General features: G+C 42.8%; 1 protein-coding gene across 5 annotated transcripts in view; it reads right to left on the reverse strand.

The window, feature by feature from the left end:
* Positions 1-4,571: 4,571 nt before the first annotated feature.
* The window catches only part of raver2 (ribonucleoprotein, PTB-binding 2), a 69,662-nt gene continuing 53,397 nt past the window's right edge, over positions 4,572-20,836 (reverse strand). For 2 of the 5 annotated variants that reach the window (XM_034583982.1, XM_034583978.1), the window contains 12 exons: positions 19,420-19,540; positions 15,341-15,423; positions 15,146-15,244; positions 14,163-14,274; positions 13,679-13,768; positions 12,019-12,332; positions 11,348-11,456; positions 10,442-10,623; positions 9,558-9,671; positions 8,793-8,894; positions 7,202-7,420; positions 4,572-5,862 (listed from right to left, as the gene is read on the reverse strand). In XM_034583982.1, coding sequence (XP_034439873.1) covers positions 5,722-5,862; positions 7,202-7,420; positions 8,793-8,894; positions 9,558-9,671; positions 10,442-10,623; positions 11,348-11,456; positions 12,019-12,332; positions 13,679-13,768; positions 14,163-14,274; positions 15,146-15,244; positions 15,341-15,423; positions 19,420-19,540 — 1,686 coding nt within the window. In that variant the 3' untranslated portion in view covers positions 4,572-5,721. The remainder of the gene's footprint in view (positions 5,863-7,201; positions 7,421-8,792; positions 8,895-9,557; positions 9,672-10,441; positions 10,624-11,347; positions 11,457-12,018; positions 12,333-13,678; positions 13,769-14,162; positions 14,275-15,145; positions 15,245-15,340; positions 15,424-19,419; positions 19,541-20,836) is intronic. The other 3 variants (XM_034583980.1, XM_034583981.1, XM_034583983.1) reach the window with 3 other exon arrangements.

The following is a 20,836-nucleotide window of genomic DNA, read 5'->3' on the forward strand; positions in this document are numbered from 1 at the left end:
GTGTTCAAGATAATATTGCAACATCGGTTAAAACTTCCAAAATGACGTATTCATCATTTTTAAATTCAAATAAAAAAGTGAACTCGGGGGCTTGAAAAACAATTAACGGCACAAAATTGGTGCTTACAGGATCAGGACCGAAGGATTGTGGGTAACTGACGCAGCTCTTTGTTAAAACTGCCGTTAAAACCATGAAAATGCACGAAGATGAACTTGCGACAGGTGCAGGCACAAAACGATCTGGGAAAACAAACTAAGTCAGTGGCGAGTTTTTCATTACGATGAAAGAAAAAGTTGTCAGCGATGCAACAATCAAAAAACCAAAAGGTTTTAAGACTTGGATCACATGACATCAGCTGTGTCCCAACTCACAGGCTGTGAATAAAGATGGACGACCAATAAAGTGATGCCAAAGTGTCTTGATCACCCCCTGGTGGCTGGCTGCAGTATAGGTCATAAACCCCCGCCTCTTCCATATTAGGGGATGAGACATGGACTAAACAAAAAGTTTAAAAACGTTCAAGTAGTTCTTATCACAATGTTTGTATAAGTGAGTTTGGTATTAATTTGTTGTCTGATGCTATAAAAACATGATGAAACATGATTGACAGCTGAAACTGACACACGATTGGTTGAGCGTGTGTATCAGCGCGACCTTGTTAGTTGGAGGAAGTGTAGATGCGTCGTCTATCTTTATTTACAGTCTGTGCTGGCTACCTTCCTTGTAGGAAGCAGCCTGTTAAAGTGTTTCGCTGGGGAGAGGTATTCCGTCGGCTGCAATCTACAACCTCACCACTAGATGCCACTAAATCACAACATAACAGCGGTAGCTTCATTTTAACACCATTCTGAGACAGAAGAACTGTGGCAATTGAATTTTCCTGCAGCTGAGAGCAGCTCAACTTGTTTTTCCCATTCTCCTCAACCCCATTACCTGCCAGGAGCACACTTCTACTCTCACACAGACACACACACACACACACAAAGACACAAAGACACACACACACACCAGGCGAAGAAGGAAGCAGTTCATATCTCATTATCTGCAATTCAGCGACAACGTCTGGAAAGTTCAGGAGCAGCAGACGCGAGAGACGTGAGCTCGGACAACTTGAAAGTGCAAAACATTTGGCACAGTCTGAACAGTCACAGAAAGAATGTAAATATGTGCTTAACAAACCATCTCTGGCTCCAGCAGGACACGCACACACACGGTATCTGACAGTCACATCTCTCTGAATAACATAACTTAAAAACACGTCATGATAAAATCAACTTAGCTTGTTTTCTTATCAGATTTTCCTCACAGAAATCCAGACTACCAGACAGTACGACTCTTTCTATCGCGTAGAAGCAAATTAGCAAAGAAAAAGACAGAAATAAACAAAACCCTGCGCTAACACTCTCCAAAAGTGAAGCCAAATCGCCTCAATCGCCCCCTGGTGGCTGGCTGCAGTAAACGTCATGAATCCCACCTCCTCCGACAGACATGGCCCAAACGAAAAAGTCAAAGTAAATGCTAAATAAATCTTTCCGAAGATGGTTTGTCATCTTTGGTCGTTCTTATCATATTGTTTGTACAAGTTTAGCTTGTTATTTGATTCTATAGAAATGGGAGATTACGTTTTCATCTGCATTTGTTAGTTTGTCAGCAGGATGACACAAAAGCTCCTCAACCGATTCAGAGAAATTCATGAAGGATTCAGTTTTGGAGTAGATGGTAAAATGACCCGAGGTAATTTGGCCTAATTTCTAGATAGTGGAGACACTTCATATGAAGTCTATGGCTTTAATCTGTGTCTTCATTCTGGTTTTGATATCTACACACATGCAGTTCACTGACACTTCAGAGAAAGTGAGACATTAGTATCTGAATCTTTTAACTGGTCAGACTGGAAAACAGAAAGGCTGAGAGACAGACGGGGCCTCAGCTGCTCACGTCCACAAACACACACACACACACAGATGAACGCACATTTCCATCTTGCCTTTTAAAGAAGTGGAGGAGAGAGAGCTACTTTTCATCCACTCACACACCGAGAAGCAAATCAAACAGTGGCTCGGAGCCGGGTGAGGAGTCCTGGCTCCGAGCCACTGGTCCCGATGAGTGTGTCTCCATAAAATGTGTCTCAGTGGACCGAGTTGATTCAGGCGAGATGAGGCCGATGAGACAGTGACAAAAACAAATCAATAGATAAGAACTGCTTGAGGGGGGGGAATGCAAAAAGACAAACAGCCGCAGACGGAGGGAGAGAGGGAGAGAGAGAGAGAGAGAGAGAGAGAGAGAGAGAGAGAGAGAGAGAGAGATGTCTTGAGAAATTAGATTTGACTTCAGCAGAGTCTGTGTCGGGGGCCGGGCTTATTGGATCTCTGTCTTTTGTCCAAAATAAGTTTGTTCTGCTATTTCTGGACAAACTGAGCAAACACACAGTTCATGAGTTACAGCAGCAGAGAGGGGGAGGGAGGAGCTTCCAGAGGTTTTCACTTCCAGATCCACTGTGTCTGTAAAACTGAAATCTGTGTGATCAATGAAACTGGTTGTTTAGAAATGTATGCTAATGATCTAAAGTCAAATGAAATAAATAAATAAAATCTTAATTTTCAAATGACAACATTTTTCTTTCATGCATTTTCTTTAATGTGAAGGAAGTTAATCATTCATATCATCATCAATGAGAGCTAAATAGAAAGTGGAAGTTGGAACTGTCTGAATTCAAATTGAGGCAAATATGAGCAAATATGAGCCAGATAGAGATAAAGTGGCTGAACTGGAATCAATCTAATCCTCAAACTGCGGAAACAAGTCTTCACAAACAAACAAAAAAGAGTCGATGAATGTTGAAAATGTGAAAGCAATCGCAGTATTTTACTAAAACAGAACAGAGGAGGAAGAAAAAGGCTTTAATCAGCAGCCATTCCTCTTCCTCTCAGTGTTTGGGCAAATATTTAGCATTTTCAAATCCTCTCACTACTCCTTCCCCCCCCAACATTTTTTGTTTGTTTTGTCCATGTCCTCCATTAAATCTTCAGTGGATCCATTAAAACGAGTTTCAACTACATGAATATGGAGGAATGAAACAGGATGTGAGCAAACGTGAGATACTAATGAAACGGGATGAAGAGGGAAACAAGGAAAGTGTGTGTGTGTGTGTGTTGTCGCACTGAGGGACATCTATTGCTTTTAGTTTTGCGTTTAAGCATTTTTATCAGTATTTAACAAGCGTTACCTTCACACCACCACCGATACTCGGCTCTTGTAAACATCACGTGCTTCCTGTTTACACCTGCTATTGGTTTTCACAGTGTGCCAGCCGGGTTGCCATGGCGATGCAAGTAATACTCCGCTCCGAGATACATAATCAGACGGTTGTGAGTAGAATTCCCCAAAAAACATTTTCCCAAGCGTGGGTTATGAGCCGTTACTGCTCCACAGGACTGTATTAAACTGCATGAAAAAAAAAACTCTTTACACTACAACATAAAGATTTCACATTCGTCTTTCTGCAGCGGCAGGAGCCGTGAGTTATTGCCGGTTTGTGATATTAGAATACTGAGCCCTCTCCATGGTAACGAACGTCAAACAAGCCTTCTGGACGTGAACCGTATTGGGGTTCAGCGTCCTTGCACCACCAGGAATAATGGAAATCACCAAAAGCAAAAGAAAGAAAGAAAAGGATTTTTTTTTTTTTTTCTTTTCTGGATCCATTATAAAAGCCACTAGAAAGAAACCAGCCCTCAATACAATCGGCATTAAGAGTTTGCTTTTTGCACTAAAGTATTAAAGGTGCAGAAACGTCTGATTATCATTGTCCAATGATAAAGATTGTGTCCCAATCCCACACTGTACTGTATACTAATACTACTACAGTACACACACTGCAGAAAACTTCTTAGCAAATCAAATCTTTTTATACAAACTGTGACTTTTGGATATCAGGATTTCTTCCTCTTTCATTTCATTGAACGATGTGTGTGAATCCACAGTTCAGTAAACAGGTTATTTCCTGTATGATTATATACTGGATAAATACTAGAGTATATAGACTATATCAATGATTCCTAAGATGTCCTTATCAAACCTGTACGACAAAGTCATTTAATTGAGTTTTGATATTTTACAGTTTAACCCTAAACTTTATTTTAAATAACTGTAAATAAAAAGAAAACACAAATATAATGAAATATATTGAAATAAATTAAGAAAATAGCCTGAACTGAAACATATACAAGTTTTCATTCTTCCTACAGACGCAGTATTCAGAGACTTTGGACGGGCTCTAGAATGTACTTTCACTTGTGCAGCAAACTCAAAACCCTGCTTGAAAGTATTATGCAGTGTGGAGGTGGGACATAAATACAGTCAGAAAACTTTTATCTATTAATGGTGGGTGGAAATGGAAGAAAAGCTCCTGTTACAGACAGAAAAGCTGTTTCTGGAAAACTGCCTGGCATTAAGAGGAAGAGGAAGAGGAAGAGGAGAGGAGAGGAGAGGAGAGGAAGAGGAGAGGAGAGGAGAGGAGAGGAGAGGAGAGGAGAGGAGAGGAGAGGAGAGGAGAGGAAGAGGAGAGGAGAGGAGAGGAGAGGAAGAGGAAGAGGAAGAGGACCTAATATTTGTGTTAAATGTTAAAAACCAAACCAAATATCTACATTTAAAGTCAAAACCAGTTAATTCAATGTTAATAAAATTACTTGAATATTATTGGATTATAATATTACAAATATATAACAGTATAGATTGAAAAAGAAAAAAAATCAGAAATCACAAAAGAGCCGGGAAATGTTCATTATATTATACATGTATACGATATTGTCTGTTATGCACATGGCTTTATATAGTCAGTATCACACACTGTTTATATACAAGCCTTTTATTTTCTGGCCAGTCTCGATGAGAAAGGTCCACTCACCGAGGGAAGCTTCTGTAACTCAACACATTTAAGGGCTTTGATTTATTCAGGCCCTTTTATTTTTTCCTGATTTGCTCCCAACTTTGGGATTTAAATGGCTGACGCTTCCTACAGATACAGCATATCAAACACACACACACACACACACACAGAAACACACACACACACACACACACACACACAGAAACACACACACACACTCCAATCCTCCGCACGGAGAGATATAAAAAGAGGAGCCTGGGCAATAAAACGAAAAAGAGAGAAAGACACTAAAGCGGGAATCAACACGATGTCAGTTCGACCGACGGATCAAAGCGTGAGTGTGCGACACCATTTTGTCCTTTGAAAGTAGGAAACGCACACGGAGGAAGGGACGTGACAGTGAGAGCCGACAGACACGTCGTCTGGCTGCAAATACAAAAGCAGCTCGTACGTACAGATACAATATACTTCAGTTTACAGGAGATTAGAAAACATGTACAAGGTTATATTAGTTAAGTACAGTCGACACGCTGACTAAGAAACATGAGCTTAAGATTTAAGGCTTTGAACAGGACGAAAGCAACACTGTGTTTGTGTGTCTGTGTGTGTTGTGTGTGTGTGTGTGTGTTTGCGTGTACATAAATGCCAGTATCACTGAGCACTATGGCTTGCTTTAACTTGAGCCATTTGCAACCCTAATTCAGCTAATACCTACTGTAGGGATGCAAAATGGCAGCCACAGAAAGGCCACTAGAGGGAGCTGTGACATCGGGCAGACGCCCCTTGTGCCTCCCTCCATAAGCTTCAGGCTTTAAAGGTGGTTTGGTTCGTACTAGAGCCTCTTCCTCTTAAAGTAGTCGGCGTACTGGCCGCCCAGGCCCTGCGAGTGCTGCCCGATGTAGGCGCCCTCCGATGATGTCACTTCCTGCACCGCCAGCTGAGGGTACTCTCTCTTATGGCCCCTGGTCTGGTTCTGAGGAGATGAGAGAGGGAGGCGTGGTTAGAGGTGAAGAAAGAGTCGTAGCACTTAAGGATATACGCTATACTTGCTGTTTGCAACCGGCTACGTCCTGAACGGTATAATTCACATACGTGCTTTGGTAATACCCGTGTTACAGGAGGATTCCAGTAGAGGGCACACCACAGAACTCAGACAAAAGATCGTAGAGTGCTTCGCTTGGACTCGGACCAATCTTATTGCCACATCCGAATTTTTGGGCGCGGGAAACATAAACAAAGATTGCGACACTCGAGGAGATCAACATCTGGCTTCATTCTTTTCCCTGAGACAACAGCGCTTTGTGCAGCGGCAGTGACACGTCGTACAACGTGTCTCCGAGAAGATGAACATAAAAATGCAAGTGAATAAGAAAGTGGGGGGGGGGGGAAGCTGAGTAGTAAGTTGGAGTTTAACGATGCAAACATCCTGTGTGTGTGTGTGTGTGTGTGTGTGTGTGTGTGTGTGTGTGTGTGTGTGTGTGTGTGTGATTCTGTCTGAAGGTCTCAGCTCCAGGAAGATGGAGCCACAGAGTCTGTCTGAACAAACAAATGTAAATCTCGCTTGAGACCAGGCTTAGCTCGCACGTCTGGGTCGTGTCTGTCTGCTGACGCCATCGCACACACTCTAAATCTTGTGCTCCACGTTCTCCTTGTTCTCCTCGTCATGCTTTTCACTGCCTCGAACTCTGACTGGGACTGAAAGTTGTGCTGTAACTCTGTTTCCACATCTCAGACGAAACACCAAGAAATGTGTCCAGGTACGAGGATGAGGGGCCGGTCACACATCTGTGAGAGTGAGGGGCGATTCAAACATCTGGTTCCTGTGGTGAGGCAAATCGCAGCCTGGTTTCCTGTAGAGTTCAACTTTGGTGAACTTTGACCTACGATATTGGCTCCGCAATCGCATATGTGTGATCGTGCTGTTAGCCTTTCTAACTTTAAATGGAGGAATCCTTGTCTATTAGTATTTTAGCTAAACTGAGCTTGGAAAGTTTATTTTATTTTATCAATAACAATATTATTCTAAATCTATTTATCTTGAAATGGTTTGCCATCATGTTCCAATAGGTTGGGTTTCAGGGGTTTCAGATAACATTTTTTATTTAAATGTATTTTCACTTGGAACAGACTTTTTGCTTCATCTTGAAACACGCCCTCTAATGTCAGAAGTAATAATAAAGGTTTTTGAATCTTTCATTTCACTCGAGCTGAGCCTGCTCATTCTTCAGACTTCAAAACGTGGAAAACTGCGAAACAGCTCAGACGTCTGACGTGTCAGCTGCTGCATTAGAGTGTGAATTTCCTTCACTCACATAGTAGTAAGTGTTCCAGTCCGTGGCGGCAGGGTGTGCGTGCGTGACGGCGCTGGGAGTAGCCGCCGCCGGGTGTGGCGCCCCGAGGAAGCCGGGCATTAATGGCAGGGTGCTGTAGGCCGGGAGCACGGCGGCAGCTGGCAGGACGGCTGGCGGAGGAGCCGCACCGTTGCTGACTGCGTGCAGAGAGACTCCCAGAGGCTTGCACACGTCTACCTCCTGTGGGAAACACACAGTTTAACACAGCATCACACAAACCACGTAATAAAGACAATAAGAATAATATCTCTGGATGTTTCTGTCAATTTTATCATTAGGTGGAGTATTTAACACACATCTCTGTTTAATTATGCAAAACCCACAGAACCGATTCCCATTACATTTTGTGGAGGGGTGGGGCCAAAAGAAGAACTCTTGAAAATTTTGATCCAGATAAATGAGCAAGTCCAGGAACTTAGTTTATATTTTCATTTTCGTTAACATGGCGAGATAGAGGGTGCCATCGTTAGATGTACTGATCACACACAACCATACTCACCTCACTTTTCATAAAGTCAACGTGATTAAAAAAAACATACAATGTCCTCACAACATATTTTCAGTTTGGTTAAATACCAGAAAGAAACTTTGTGACAGACACACATCTCATCATTTTCTCTACATAAAGATAAATGACACATTTCCACTTACTACTCCAGTACAAAATCAGGATCTACCTTAACTGACAAGAAACTGTCAACTTCTTAAACGAGTACTTTTACTTTTTATTTTGGCCTATGTCCCATTTGCTTACATGGAGCAGGCATGGTTTGTGACCTATACGGTGGCCAGTCCCCAGGGGGCGATCCAGTTTAGTATCTCCGGGAGCTGTCATGCAGACCAGAATACGACTCTGCTACATGACGATAACCATGAATGTATCTTCAAGCAAACACACACACACACACAGGCAGAGTCCCAGAGCCTCCAGCAGCAGATCAGTGTGGCCCTGGCTGTGTGGAGATGTCTGGTATCAGCTGCTGGGTGCCGAGTGATGTGCTCGCTCTAACTGGGTATCGGTGTCTCACACAGAGGTCACCCTCTCCAAATAAACACACACACAAACTGCATGTAAATACCAACACGCTGCTCCGAGAGCCGCGGCCCAGATCACTTACACCTCAAGACTTCGCTTCACTTTCAATGCTCAAGTTTCATTTTAACGAGCACTGTTTTTATTATTTTAACTTTTGGGGGGATAAATTGTACAAAAACAAGTCATTTTAAGACTAAATAAATAAATAAATAGCAGAGCAGATATGTGAGCAGATCCAAACTTAACGCTCTGTCATCTGTTTGAAATGTATAAAACAGCCGAGCTCTCTGCAGGAGGTCGAGCGTCGTCATTAAATAAAGCTTCAGCAAGAAAACAAGTTTAAAATCCATCACAGATGCAAAGTTTGGGAAAAGAAGACTCCCTGCTGCTGTAACTTTTTAAACCTATTCCCCATAAAGCATCACGCTTAGCACCAATAGGAGTTTAGATATTTTAAAGGTCTGATTAAGACTCATTTATCGTGTTAAAGCGAATGACGTGAGTGTGCGTGTCTACCTTGCCGCCATAGGCCTGGTTGGCAGTTGCAGGTTGGGAGTAGTACTGAGTGACTGCCTGCATGTAGGAGCTGTAATCCTGATAGGTGGTCACCGGGGGAGGCTGGAACACAAGAAGGTCTGTTTACTCATCCTGCAGAGGGCACTGTTTCCAGCTTTAATTCACAGTCGTGTGCAAAATCAACCCAAGTCTTTATCAAGCAAAAATGGAAACATTTATTATTTCTAACTTCTCCAACATAAAGATTTAGTTTAGCTTTTCAGTCACGAATGATAATATTCTGAATATCTCTGGACTATTTACTGGACAAAACTAGACAACTGAAGATATTGAAGTATAATCGACAGGTTCTAAAAAAACAACAACAATTTGTGTCATTTTGTCAGCAAAACAATGAATTGAAAAAGAATATTCAGTGAAAGTGACGTAAACCATTCTGCTCCTTATAAGAGAACGGTATTCCTTGTTGTGTTAACTCAAACGCTGACAGTCATATCTACCGACTTAATGCTGAATCGTGCTTGGCTGCAGAGGACGGTAAAAACTCTGTGGATGTTTTACCGAGCCAGGTGGGACTCCTCCTGGTCCCACCATTGGTCAGACTGTGACAAAAGGGGTCAGTGTGTGTGTGTGTATGTGTGTGTGTGTGTGTGTGTGTGTGTGTGTGTGTGTGTGTGTGTGTGTGTGTGTGTGTGTGTGTGTGTGTGTGTGTGTGTGTGTGTGTGTGTGTGTGTGTGTGTGTGTGTGTGTGTGTGTGTATGTTACCTGTGTGTGCTCCTTGCTGTAGTCTGCGGTCGTGCTGTCCTGTGGAGCAGCAGTGTTGTAGCTGTGAGCTTGTGCTGCAGCCTGGTAGTGCTGGTACCACTGCTGCATGGCCTCCTGTGGAACAAACACATCACATTGGGTGAAAAGCCTCTGGAGCTGCAGACAAATTAATGTTTGCACGGTAATTTTCTTGTCTTTGCTGATTCTTTTCGCCTCCTTGTCTTGTTATTTGTCTTTCTGGCTCATCCATGAACCATTGTTCCTGGAGACAGCCCCCCTCTCCCGTTCCTCTCCTTCATCTTGTCTTTCCAGACAAATGAAAACAGGCCATTTTTATTGGTGACCTAATTATGACTCATTTGTTTGGATGGGTAGATTGTAATTAACATTTAAAATTGGGTTTGCATCGCACTGCAAATATCAGATATGTCACTTGCTGCTGGAGGAGGCAGAGAAATGACGAGAGGCGAGACGGAGAGAGGGGGGGATAAAAGTGACAGGAGGAAAAGAAAGAGGGACAAAGACAAACAGTTGAGACGCTTCATGACTTGTTTAAGAGTGGAGTGTTAAGAGAGAGAGGGAGGAAGGCAGCGGGGACAGATGAAGACACAGCGTACTCTGCCAAATCTTCTCTCATTCTGTCTTTCCAAGTATCCCGGCCCCTTCTCATCTCCCCCACCTCCCTGCCTCCTCCAGTTACAGCTCACTGTCACCGCTGCACTCATCCATCCACTTATTACGCTTCCATTCATCGTTCAGCCCTCGCTCTCTCACATTCTGGGCCCGGCAACACTTGGAGCGGGCAGACCCCGAATCCATCCGTCTAATCACCACGTTTCTTCACTCGTGTCTCTGTGAAGTGCGTCTGTGTTGTGTTGCAGTACCTGTGTGTACGCCTGGTTGTACTGGCTGTAGTCGGTGGAGGTGTCGGTGCTGTACTGAGCAGTCGTTGTAGCTGCAGCGCTGTGGGAGAAGGAGCCGGAGGCCTGGGAGGCCACGGGAGCAACGGAGGTGCTGTACATCCCAGAGCCGGGCTGTCCTCCCTGGGTTTTACCCCCCACCGACCCTGAGGAGCCATGGAGCAGACACACAGCGTCAAATATCATCAAATACACTTTCAACTTCTTCTAGCTTGTTCCCTCATGAAGAAAAGCACCTGTAGTTAGATTAACAACAGTTAACCACTCCTGCAATATTATGGACCTTTGGCATGTTTTAATAAAAATGTAAAAGATCATTGGTACTCTAAGTTTAATTTTGTGTTTAAGCTGAGAGTCCTAACATGAAGACACATATTGCAGTGGCACCTTCAAATCTTAAAGGCAGAGTTTCTGACAAGCGAAGGACACATTCTTGTTTGGAGAAGTTGTAGAAGTTTTATTACCTCCTTGTTTGTTGGTTGGTTGTTTTGTTTGTGAACAAGATTACACGAAAACTACAGGACGGATAACCACGAAACTTGTTGGAGGAATGAGACATAGGGGAAAAAATAACCTTTTCAATTTTGGCAGAAAACCAGACAAAGGGACAAATCCAGGACATATTTTTCAACTTTTGAGTTTTTTGACATTTTCACTATTTTCAAAGGAATGATATGGTGCAGCTTAATTCAATTTAGGGAGCCTGTTGGGCAGAGATATGCCCCCTAGTGGTTGACATTCCAGTTTTCTGTGCATCAACCCAACACTGAAAAAATGATATCTATTCATCAAATGGACAGACAGACCAAGAGGACATGAGATAATACTTTATCAGTCCCACGATGGGAAAATGTGATCGAGTGTGTTTACCTTGCAGAACGACCCCTGGCATGACACTGGCCAGGTTCAGGTATGGATTAGAGGGCAGACGGACCTCTTTAGGAGGGTCCCCCAGCAGAGAACTCTGACCACAGTTCACCTGAAGAGACAGAACGATTTAGATTGTGTGATTAACAGTCCCACTGGAAGGAATTCCACGTTAAAGCCTTAAAGCTTCTTATATCGGTTCAATCCTTTGATTTCAAAAACATCTGGTGTGAAAAACAAACGACACTGCGGCCGGTGCCGTCAGCCACGTCGACGTCAACATACCAACTTCTACATAAGGTTTTAAAGTTGTCAAGATTTTGATGAAGTGCTGCAGAGGCGGTGGAAACCTCGAAGGTTTGTTCTCTCTGTTAATTACACGTCTCCTCCATTAGAGAGACTTCAGGGAAGACAGCGCCGGGACCGGAATCAGTTCCCAGAAGAACTTCAGAGCCGTGATTATCTCTGTACACTGACCTTTTATGGATGATGATGTTAGCATAGCAGAGCTTTATTTTATTTAAGACCTAGTTGAAGAGATTTAGATGAAAAGAACTCTTGAGGTGAACACCTCATGGAGAGATTGAAAGGTTATAAAGAATTTAATTAAATAGGCCACATCAGTGGAGGGAGAGTCACCTGAATTTGTGTATTTTTGTGTTTGCAGTGCTCACCATGCTCCCCAGGGGGCAACCATCTGCACTGTTGTGATGGCCTGTTGATGTGTAAACTCCTCCAGGGGGTTTGGGTGGCTGGGGCCCGAGGCCTGAGTTAGTCATACCCAGGGCATAGCCCTGTCCCTGCAGCTGGGAGCTCACCAGTGTCCCGGGAGGAGCAGGCTGTCTGTCGGACGAGGACGGGGTGGTGGAGAGGGAATGGGCGCCGAGTTGTTCTCCGGCTCTACCCTGGAGGTACGGCATCATACCCGCGGCTGATACCACCACAGTGGCATTGTGGGTTGGTGGTGGCACTGACTCCTGACTCAACTCTGAAGAAAAGGTGAAGAAGACAAGGAAAAGAAATGAGAGGAGAGAAGAGGAAATGAAACACAGAGACCAGGCAAAGGAAAATATCAAGGAAAAGACAGGAAATGAATGAATGGAAGGGAAAGGAAAGACAAAGACCAAGCAAAGGATATAGCAGGGAAAGGAAATTAAATAAAAGGAAATAAAATAAAGGAAAAGAAAAAGAAAGGAAAGGAAAGGAAGAGTGGAAAGAACAGGAGAGGAGAGGAAAAGACCAAGGAAAGGAAAGGAAATGAAAAGGAGGAAAGCAGAGAAGTAAAAGAGAGACAAGAACAAAAACGGATATATAGTTAAGGAGATCAGAAGATAGGAGAGAGAACAGAGCAGAGAGAAACAAAGTAAAGGAAATCAAACAAAGGGGAATGAAGGGAAGGAGAAGAGAGAAGCCAGATAAACACATGAAATGTCTTTGATAAGCATCAGTGTCTCCGTCTCCTCTGGACAGAGACGAATCACTCAGACGACTGGAAACCGATCTCAGCCCGACCAGCTCTGCAGAGCCGCTCGTAATATTTGAGAATGGGTTCATACATCACCACTCGGGTTTTATTTACAGCCCCGCAGTTTGCTCCACACTCCCAATATCCCACTCACTCCAGGGTTTAATAAACACACATGCATTCACACAAAAAAACATACACCATTTAAAGACGCACACACGCACACGATCGCGCTCATTATAAATCCAATATTGCTGTGAAAAATGGCCTCCGCAGCACAATAAAACAATCAGCTCTAACAAGCCTTGAGCAAACAATCCCAGCTGACACGTGCACTGATAAAAGCACCACATTAGACACACACTGCAGACACACACATGCACACACACACAAACATGCAAACTTCTCATGTTTGTGCACACACTGCGTCTGCGATACGCGATTTCCATTTAAAACCACACAGCTCCTCTCGGCTGGAGATTTGAATTGTAAATGCGGTTTCCCGGGGACAGTGATGTACAGAGTGTGATGTACAGAGTGTGAGACGTTCAGGAATCTGCAGAGAGACACCTGACATCGACATATTAGGACATATCACACGTCCTGTGACATGTGTGTCACATCCTTTCTTACGCCACTTTTTAAAATACTGTCACCACACGTAAACTTCCCGGAGGAGGAAGTGACTTTAATGAAGGTGAGAAACACAGACTTCTTCAGCAACAGTAATGATTCAGTTTAAGTTTGTGGTTTAAAGGTTAGTTTTCTAGATGTACTGAACATCTCTATAAATGGTGAGGCAGAGATGTGATGAAGAAATCTGGGGCTGGCAGCTTTGGCACAGGGGGGACAGCGGTTTGTCCACTAACCAGAGGGTCGGTGGTTTGATCCCCAGCTCCTCCAGTCAAGTGTCCCTGGGCAAAATGCAGAACCTAAACTTGTCCCTGATGCCTGTGCTAGTGAGGGATAGAAGAAGCACAGTGTACATAGCGCTGTATGAATGTGTGTGTGATTGTGGCACTTTGAGTGGTCGATAACATGGGAAAAGTACCAGATAAATAATAATAATAATAATAATACTATATAAATTATAACAATGATTAACTTTTTTCTTTCTTTTCTATCTAAAAAAAGCAGAAAAGAAAAAGTGATACAAAATATAAGAGTGCAAGCAAGTGCAAGATCTGGTTAAAGGCTTAAGCAAAGAGAACATTTTCAAGTTTTCATAAATACAGATTCTATTAAATGTGCCAAACGCAGCGCGGCATAAAGCCCGGTTTTGTCTCACTTGTTTGCTGCTATTACACTTAATCCTTTGACGGAGGCAGAGCTCTGATGCTCGGCCCTGCTTACCTGTAGGCGAGTCTCCCAGGAGGCCTTTCCCCAGAGCCACGAGGCCTGGGGGCCGCAGAGACAGAGCTTTCTGCATCAGCAGCCTGGACGGGTCCCCGAGCAGACTGGAGACCTGAGGGGGAGGAAGAAGAGCACGATGAAGAGCGCTAAGGGCACAGAGAGAAGGAAAATATGGAACAAAATATGAGAGAACGAAGGGAAAGTGGGAGAAAGACCGAAGAGCGGATACATTATATGAGAGAGAAAGAGGAAGTGAGGGAAGGAAGAAGTGAGAAACAAACTAGAAACACAGTCATATAGGTGGAGTATTAGGGACTCTTACAGGGACAAAAGACATTGTGTATTTTGAGAAAAGCAATAATATAACGAGAATGAAGCCAGAACTGTACAAGAAAGTAGTTGTAAAGGCTACGTGTCATTTTACAAGGGGAATATTAGAAGATCAAAAAAGGTCACATGGACCTGGAGGAAATCATCTCTTCTATGGAGGAGGACGTGCTTGGTCGACTGTGATGGTTGTTACATCTGCCTGAAATTCAATCCTGTGATCCTCTTAATAGAATAACTTTTTTTGTTAGATACAACTCTATTTTCATAATATTACAACTGAATATCATGACATTATTATCGAAATCTCAAGGTTTTCTTTCAATGCAATACTCTGCATTGTATGATTCTAAATTGTCAGTATTCAGTTTCTAAAAAACAACATCAGTGACTAAACTTTCACGTCAGCAGTTGAATGAAACATTTCCAAAGAAAATATACAAATCAGAATGTGGGAAGTACATTTTTAAAACCTTGACCGGGGAAGTGCCAGTTAGATTGCATCATGTTTGGGTTGTTTGGTTTCATTACGCATCAAGTGTTGAGGATAACAACTGAAAGAGCACATACGCACATGACACACACACACACACACACACACACACACACACACACACACACACACACACACACACACACACACACAGGTGCCTTACGCTACTGATGCGCTTGTCTTTGATGTGAAGAAGCTGTTGCTGTGCGAGCTGCATATGCAGGAGGTTCTGAAGGACGAGTCCATTACCGAGCATGGCGTTCTGCAAAGTGAAGGAGGAACAAATGTGTTGGTGTAGCAAACTCACTAACACACACACACACACACACACACACACAGATGCTGATATGGTGTTGACCTGGTGTGCTTTTCCCAGGGTGAGCAGGGCTGTGGTGAGAGGGGGTCTGAGGAAGGGCAGGCTGCTGTGACGGCCGTATTTCCCTTAAAGACAGAAACAAATAATATCAAACAATCACTAATGCATTAATCAATCATCATCTCGCAGGTGGAACTATTATCAGACAGATCCATAAGTAATTTACAGCACAAATCACATCACAAAGGTAAAGCACTGTTATTATGCTGGTACACACAACAACAACTGTAACTTTCTCAAAATATAAAACTTTTATTTTGACGTTGAAAAGAAGCTCAATCAAGCTGAAAAGTTAAAAAACGAATCAATAGACAACAAAAGCAGAGAAATTCTCATTTCAAACTTCTCCGAAGAGTCGATCTTCATTTTGTCTCAGACAGAAACCGTCTCTAGATTCTGCTCCTCGCTTCTCAAAACTGTCTGTGTGATGCAACAATGCAAGACAGATATTGTGTAGTCAGTGTGCAGGGGTCATGAAAACACATTTCTAAATAAATGGCAGCCACACACTACCATCATCTGTTTCAGTTTCTGTTGTTGTAGATTTGTTTTCCGAGCGACATCCATCAGAGGCGATGCACGACTCAAACATGAGTTAATGAGGAGATGAACATAAAAAAGTAGTTTTTCTGTCTAAAACTTGACAAATCACAGAAGCGACGTGTGAGGAAAGTTCATCATCCCTGTGAGAGCAGCTGCCTGTGGCTCAGAGAGCAGAAGTCACACTCGTGGACCTCGTCAGAGTCCGATGTTATGAAGGTGGTCGATGGTTTTGCTGCTGGACTAACACATGGATAAATGGATAAAGACACTTGAGACTGTAACTGTGTGTTTAAGGCAGTTTAATGTATATGACTAATAATTGTCAGGCTTAGTGTTCATGTTTTTCTAGTTTGAGTTTTGCCTCTTTACATCTTCATTTAATGAGTTTTTACATTAATGAAGCACATCTGGCATTACATTATTTACATAATATTTATATAAACATATTATTTTTATTTTTTTTACATTTTTTTGTATCTTACCTACCTCCCTACTTCCCTACCTCCTTAACTGTCTACCTCCCTACCTACCTACCTACTTTCCTCCTCACCTACCTCCCTATCTACCTACATGTCTATTTATCTATCTATCTATCTATCTATCTACCTACCTACCTACCTACCTACCTACCTATCTATCTATCTATCTATCTATCTACCTACCTACCTACCTACCTACCTACCTATCTACCTATCTACCTACCTACCTACCTACCTACCTACCTACCTACCTATCTACCTACCTACCTACCTATCTATCTATCTACCTACCTACCTACCTACCTACCTATCTATCTATCTATCTATCTACCTACCTACCTACCTACCTACCTACCTACCTACCTATCTACCTACCTACCTACCTACCTATCTATCTATCTATCTACCTACCTACCTACCTACCTACCTACCTACCTACCTACCTACCTACCTACCTACCTACCTATCTATCTATCTACCTACCTACCTACCTACCTACCTATCTATCTATCTATCTATCTATCTATCTATCTACCTACCTATCTATCTATCTATCTATCAATGTCTTATAGAGCAGGATTTTCATATTTGCAGCAGGCACCGATCAGGCCTACATCAGTTTTTGAATGCTAACATTAATAGTGTGAGGCGGCGTCTGTGCTTTTAACCTGTGTTGTACTTCTGTACTTTTGGAAAAGCAATTTTCTTTTCTTATTCATTATTACACAACCTTTGGTCTTACTCTTGTTTATGGTATTTCAACTATTTCTGATTTGTATCTACCATCGTGAATTTATTGTTCAATACAATTTTTTTTTCCAGTTTTACTGCTGAAAAACCTCAAAGGACTAAACTCTGTGTTTAGGCTGAGATAAAGAGAAACAGGGTCTGAGACGTCCAGTGAAATAGTTACAGACGATCATTGGTCTGTTCTGCCCCAGAAAGCTCAACTCACTGCAACTTCAGAAAACACATGAACGGCTGCAAATAGCACAGACGTGTTTCAAAGGGGCACAACAAGTGACGCAGCTGGGTCATGGTCGTTTAGTCTGTGACTTCTGGGAAGTTACTGAAGTTGGGTGTTGATAAAATCGAGCTGAAATCGAAGTGACCCAGCCGGGCTCGTTGTCGTCTGGGTCACTCACAGCACATTTCTGGATTTGGTTGTGAATATTTGAAGTGGATGTCTTGTCAAAAGAGGATTGTTCTCTTTATTTTGTGTGTTTTCTTAGTTTGCAGCACGATGAGCTTTCAGGGCCTAAGACAATCACGTAATGAGTCAACAACAGGTTCCTGCTGTCTACACTCATCAGATCTACGATTAGAAGAGAATCAACACAAGGAACATTTGGTTTGTTAAAACTATTTCAAAGCATTTTCTGTTTTTCTTTGAAGAGCTCAAAACTTTGAGGTGTTGAAAATTACTTGTTTTTTTCAGTGGACACAGAATTAATCAATCCTTTCACTCACTGAATCACCATGGCAACAACAAAAGTGTTAACTGACAATCATCAGTGTTGCTTGTTTTTTTTAGGTGCAGTGTGAAAAGTACGGTGGCCAAAACCTTTCTCACATTTGCATTGACGGAAAAACACGGCAGCAAAAGCCACAACGCAAACACCACAACACAACTGCAAAAAGCCACATGACTGAAACACACATTCAAGTGAGAAACAACAGATATTATTAAACAGTTTAACTCCCCCACAGTCAGTTACTCTGCTCGTATCATTGTCATTATCTGATGTTGCTCACTTCCATTGTGGTTGTGCTTCCGTTGTGTGGTGGCGTTTTTTGCAGTCGTGTCTTCCGTCACTGAGCTTGTGTGAGACGTCTGAAAACCCCATGACTCATATCTATACATTGAGGGATCGCCGTCTGTCTGATCGACTTCAAACTTGGCGATTGTGTTGAAAAATAATCCATATAAACTACACAACCACCCTCTTTCTATTGCGTATGTGTGTGTGTGTGTGTGTGTGTGTGTGTGTGTGTGTGTGTGTGTGTGTGTGTGTGTGTGTGTGTGTGTGTGTGTGTGTGTGTGTGTGTGTGTGTGTGTGTGTGTGTGTGTGTGTGTGTGTGTGTGTGTGTGTGTGTGTGCCTGCTCTGAATCCCGAGGCCTCCTCGTAATAAATGTAATGCTAATAGTAGCTTCCTCCAGAATAGGTAGAGAAAGTTTAACATTTAATCAAGGCCCTAATTTTAGACTTTAATTGTGTGTGCTGTTCTTCAAGAGAGCTCCCCCACATCCCCACGTCCTCTTCTCTTCCTGTTCTCATTTGTTCCGCCAATGTCACACGATTTCATTTTAATACCTGATTAGCCATTCATCAAATAACGAAGCCGTCGACGAGGTGATCACAGAATCGTGAGGCCGACCGAACCAGACGGACTCTGATCAGGAGCCTGAGACGCCTCAGATGTAAGATGATTTAAAAAGTGCAGCATGATGCAAACCTGAGCTCAAGTGGACTGGAGTGTATGTAGAGCACTACGTTTAAAAAAGTGTCGATATTGGCTCGTTTTCCAATTTAATTTATCTTTAATTAAACTTCACATTAACATTACAAATTTAAATATTAATCAATATCATGTACTGTCACTTTAATATTCAGCTCTTTGACTCTTTGCTGAACCTTCAAGTCACTATAAACAGTGCTTGTCATTAAAGTTTTAGTTTCCTGCTAATAGCCTATAAGAGTTTGTCATTAATTCCTAAAAATCCCCCCTGATCGCCCCATAAACCTCACCTACCTTTTACTCAAAGATGGTTTCTGTTCTTTTAGGTCGTTCTTATCACACTGATGTTAAGATGGCAGCCTTTGATATTTCATTTCACAACAGTGGGAGGAAGTGGAGATGCATCGTCCATCTTTATAAACAGTTTATAGGGGGCGACATTTACTTATGGATTCCAAGGCTGTGTAAGTTATCCCTAATGTTACCATAGGCGAGACAACATATCCAAGACCTGTGTTAATTAAAAAAGAAGATTTTGCCGATTGTATTGACCACAATCCATGCAACAGCTTTTCATACCTCCTCTTTTCCCAGTGTGGTACGGCCTCATGAGGATCTGCAGGGCAGCGGGGTTCGTCATACTGGTCAGCAACTGGGCCAGGTTCGGTTCTGGCAGGAGACCTTTCCTGTTGCTCAGAATCTGGAGAGGAGACAAGGCACAAGTTAGAGAAAGAGAAGTGGGACTGTGTGTGTTTGTGTACGTGTCTGCCGTACAGTACGTGTTTTGATCTTGTCATTAGGGGCCCCTGTGGTAGTCGTTACACTGGTTTACATCATCAGGATGTGTCTGCAGTGTCAGCAGAGGGGAGCTGATCCGGGAGACAACAGGGGGGGAAGAGAAAGGGACAGAGCAAAACAACTGAAGGAGGAAAAGAAATATGGAAAAACAAGGCAGGAGAAGAGATGGGAGGAAAAAAAACCTCAGGTAGGAAACTTGACAAAGAGAAGCAGCCTCTTTCCAGACATGCTCCACTCTAGACTTTACGTTTTGACGCTATAGTACAGTCCTGCACCAGGTGAGGGCTCCTGCAGGTCTGATATGAAAACAAGTTCATCACAAGGATTTATTTAACGACGTCACCTCTGACCACTTCTCTTTCTATCACTACCGACACTGAACTAGTAAGTGCATGAAAATGAAATCGCAGAAAGACCAAAACAGCCGGTGGTAGATTCGTTCTCGGTGGCTTTGCCCCACAAAGTGTTAGCGTTTGAAAGCCAGAAGCTCTAAGCTCGTCATTGCTGGGGAAAAACATCAATAGCTGGAGGAGTAAGTGCTGCGACAACTGACTTTTCCAAAGAAGAAAAAACAACTCAACCACTAAAACGGGAGGACGAGGGGGACACAACCCTTCTGATGTGAGTGGGTGCAGATTTGACTTGGTGATATTGGCAGGTAACGGGTGGGGAGCTTTGCAGGTGCGGGTTTGCACGACTCTGAGCTAAAACTCCATTCGACCCCTGTTCTGGATGACCTCACTAGCGCCCCCTGGAATGAGAGTGGAAGTTTTCTTGTTCAGCCATTTAATATTTAATCCTTTCCAATCCTTTCCTAATACATTTATTAGTTGATTGTGTGTTAATGTCACATGAAGTTTTTATTTTATTTGTCTCACGTGTGTCACGATGCTGTTGTAGCTACGTGCTCCATTTAATTCTGCTTGTAGTACACGCAGAACACCTCCAGAGGCACAGCTCCTTTTTTACCAGTAAAGCTTCCATTTCATTCGGCGTGAGCTGAGTTTCCTGGAAGCGAACACATCTCTGCTGACTCGTGTTTGACTGAAAGACGTACAGTGCAGTGCAGCACATTCCCCGAGTACGAATCCAAACGCTCATTAAGCTGCGGCAAATTTAATTCGACAGATTCAAATGAAATCCTATTGAATTAGTCTGCGTCAAATCGAATGGAGGAGCCTTTTGCTCCGTCAGATCC

Source organism: Hippoglossus hippoglossus, chromosome 4 (assembly GCF_009819705.1).
Source record: "Hippoglossus hippoglossus isolate fHipHip1 chromosome 4, fHipHip1.pri, whole genome shotgun sequence".
In the NCBI taxonomy this organism is placed as follows: domain Eukaryota; kingdom Metazoa; phylum Chordata; class Actinopteri; order Pleuronectiformes; family Pleuronectidae; genus Hippoglossus; species Hippoglossus hippoglossus.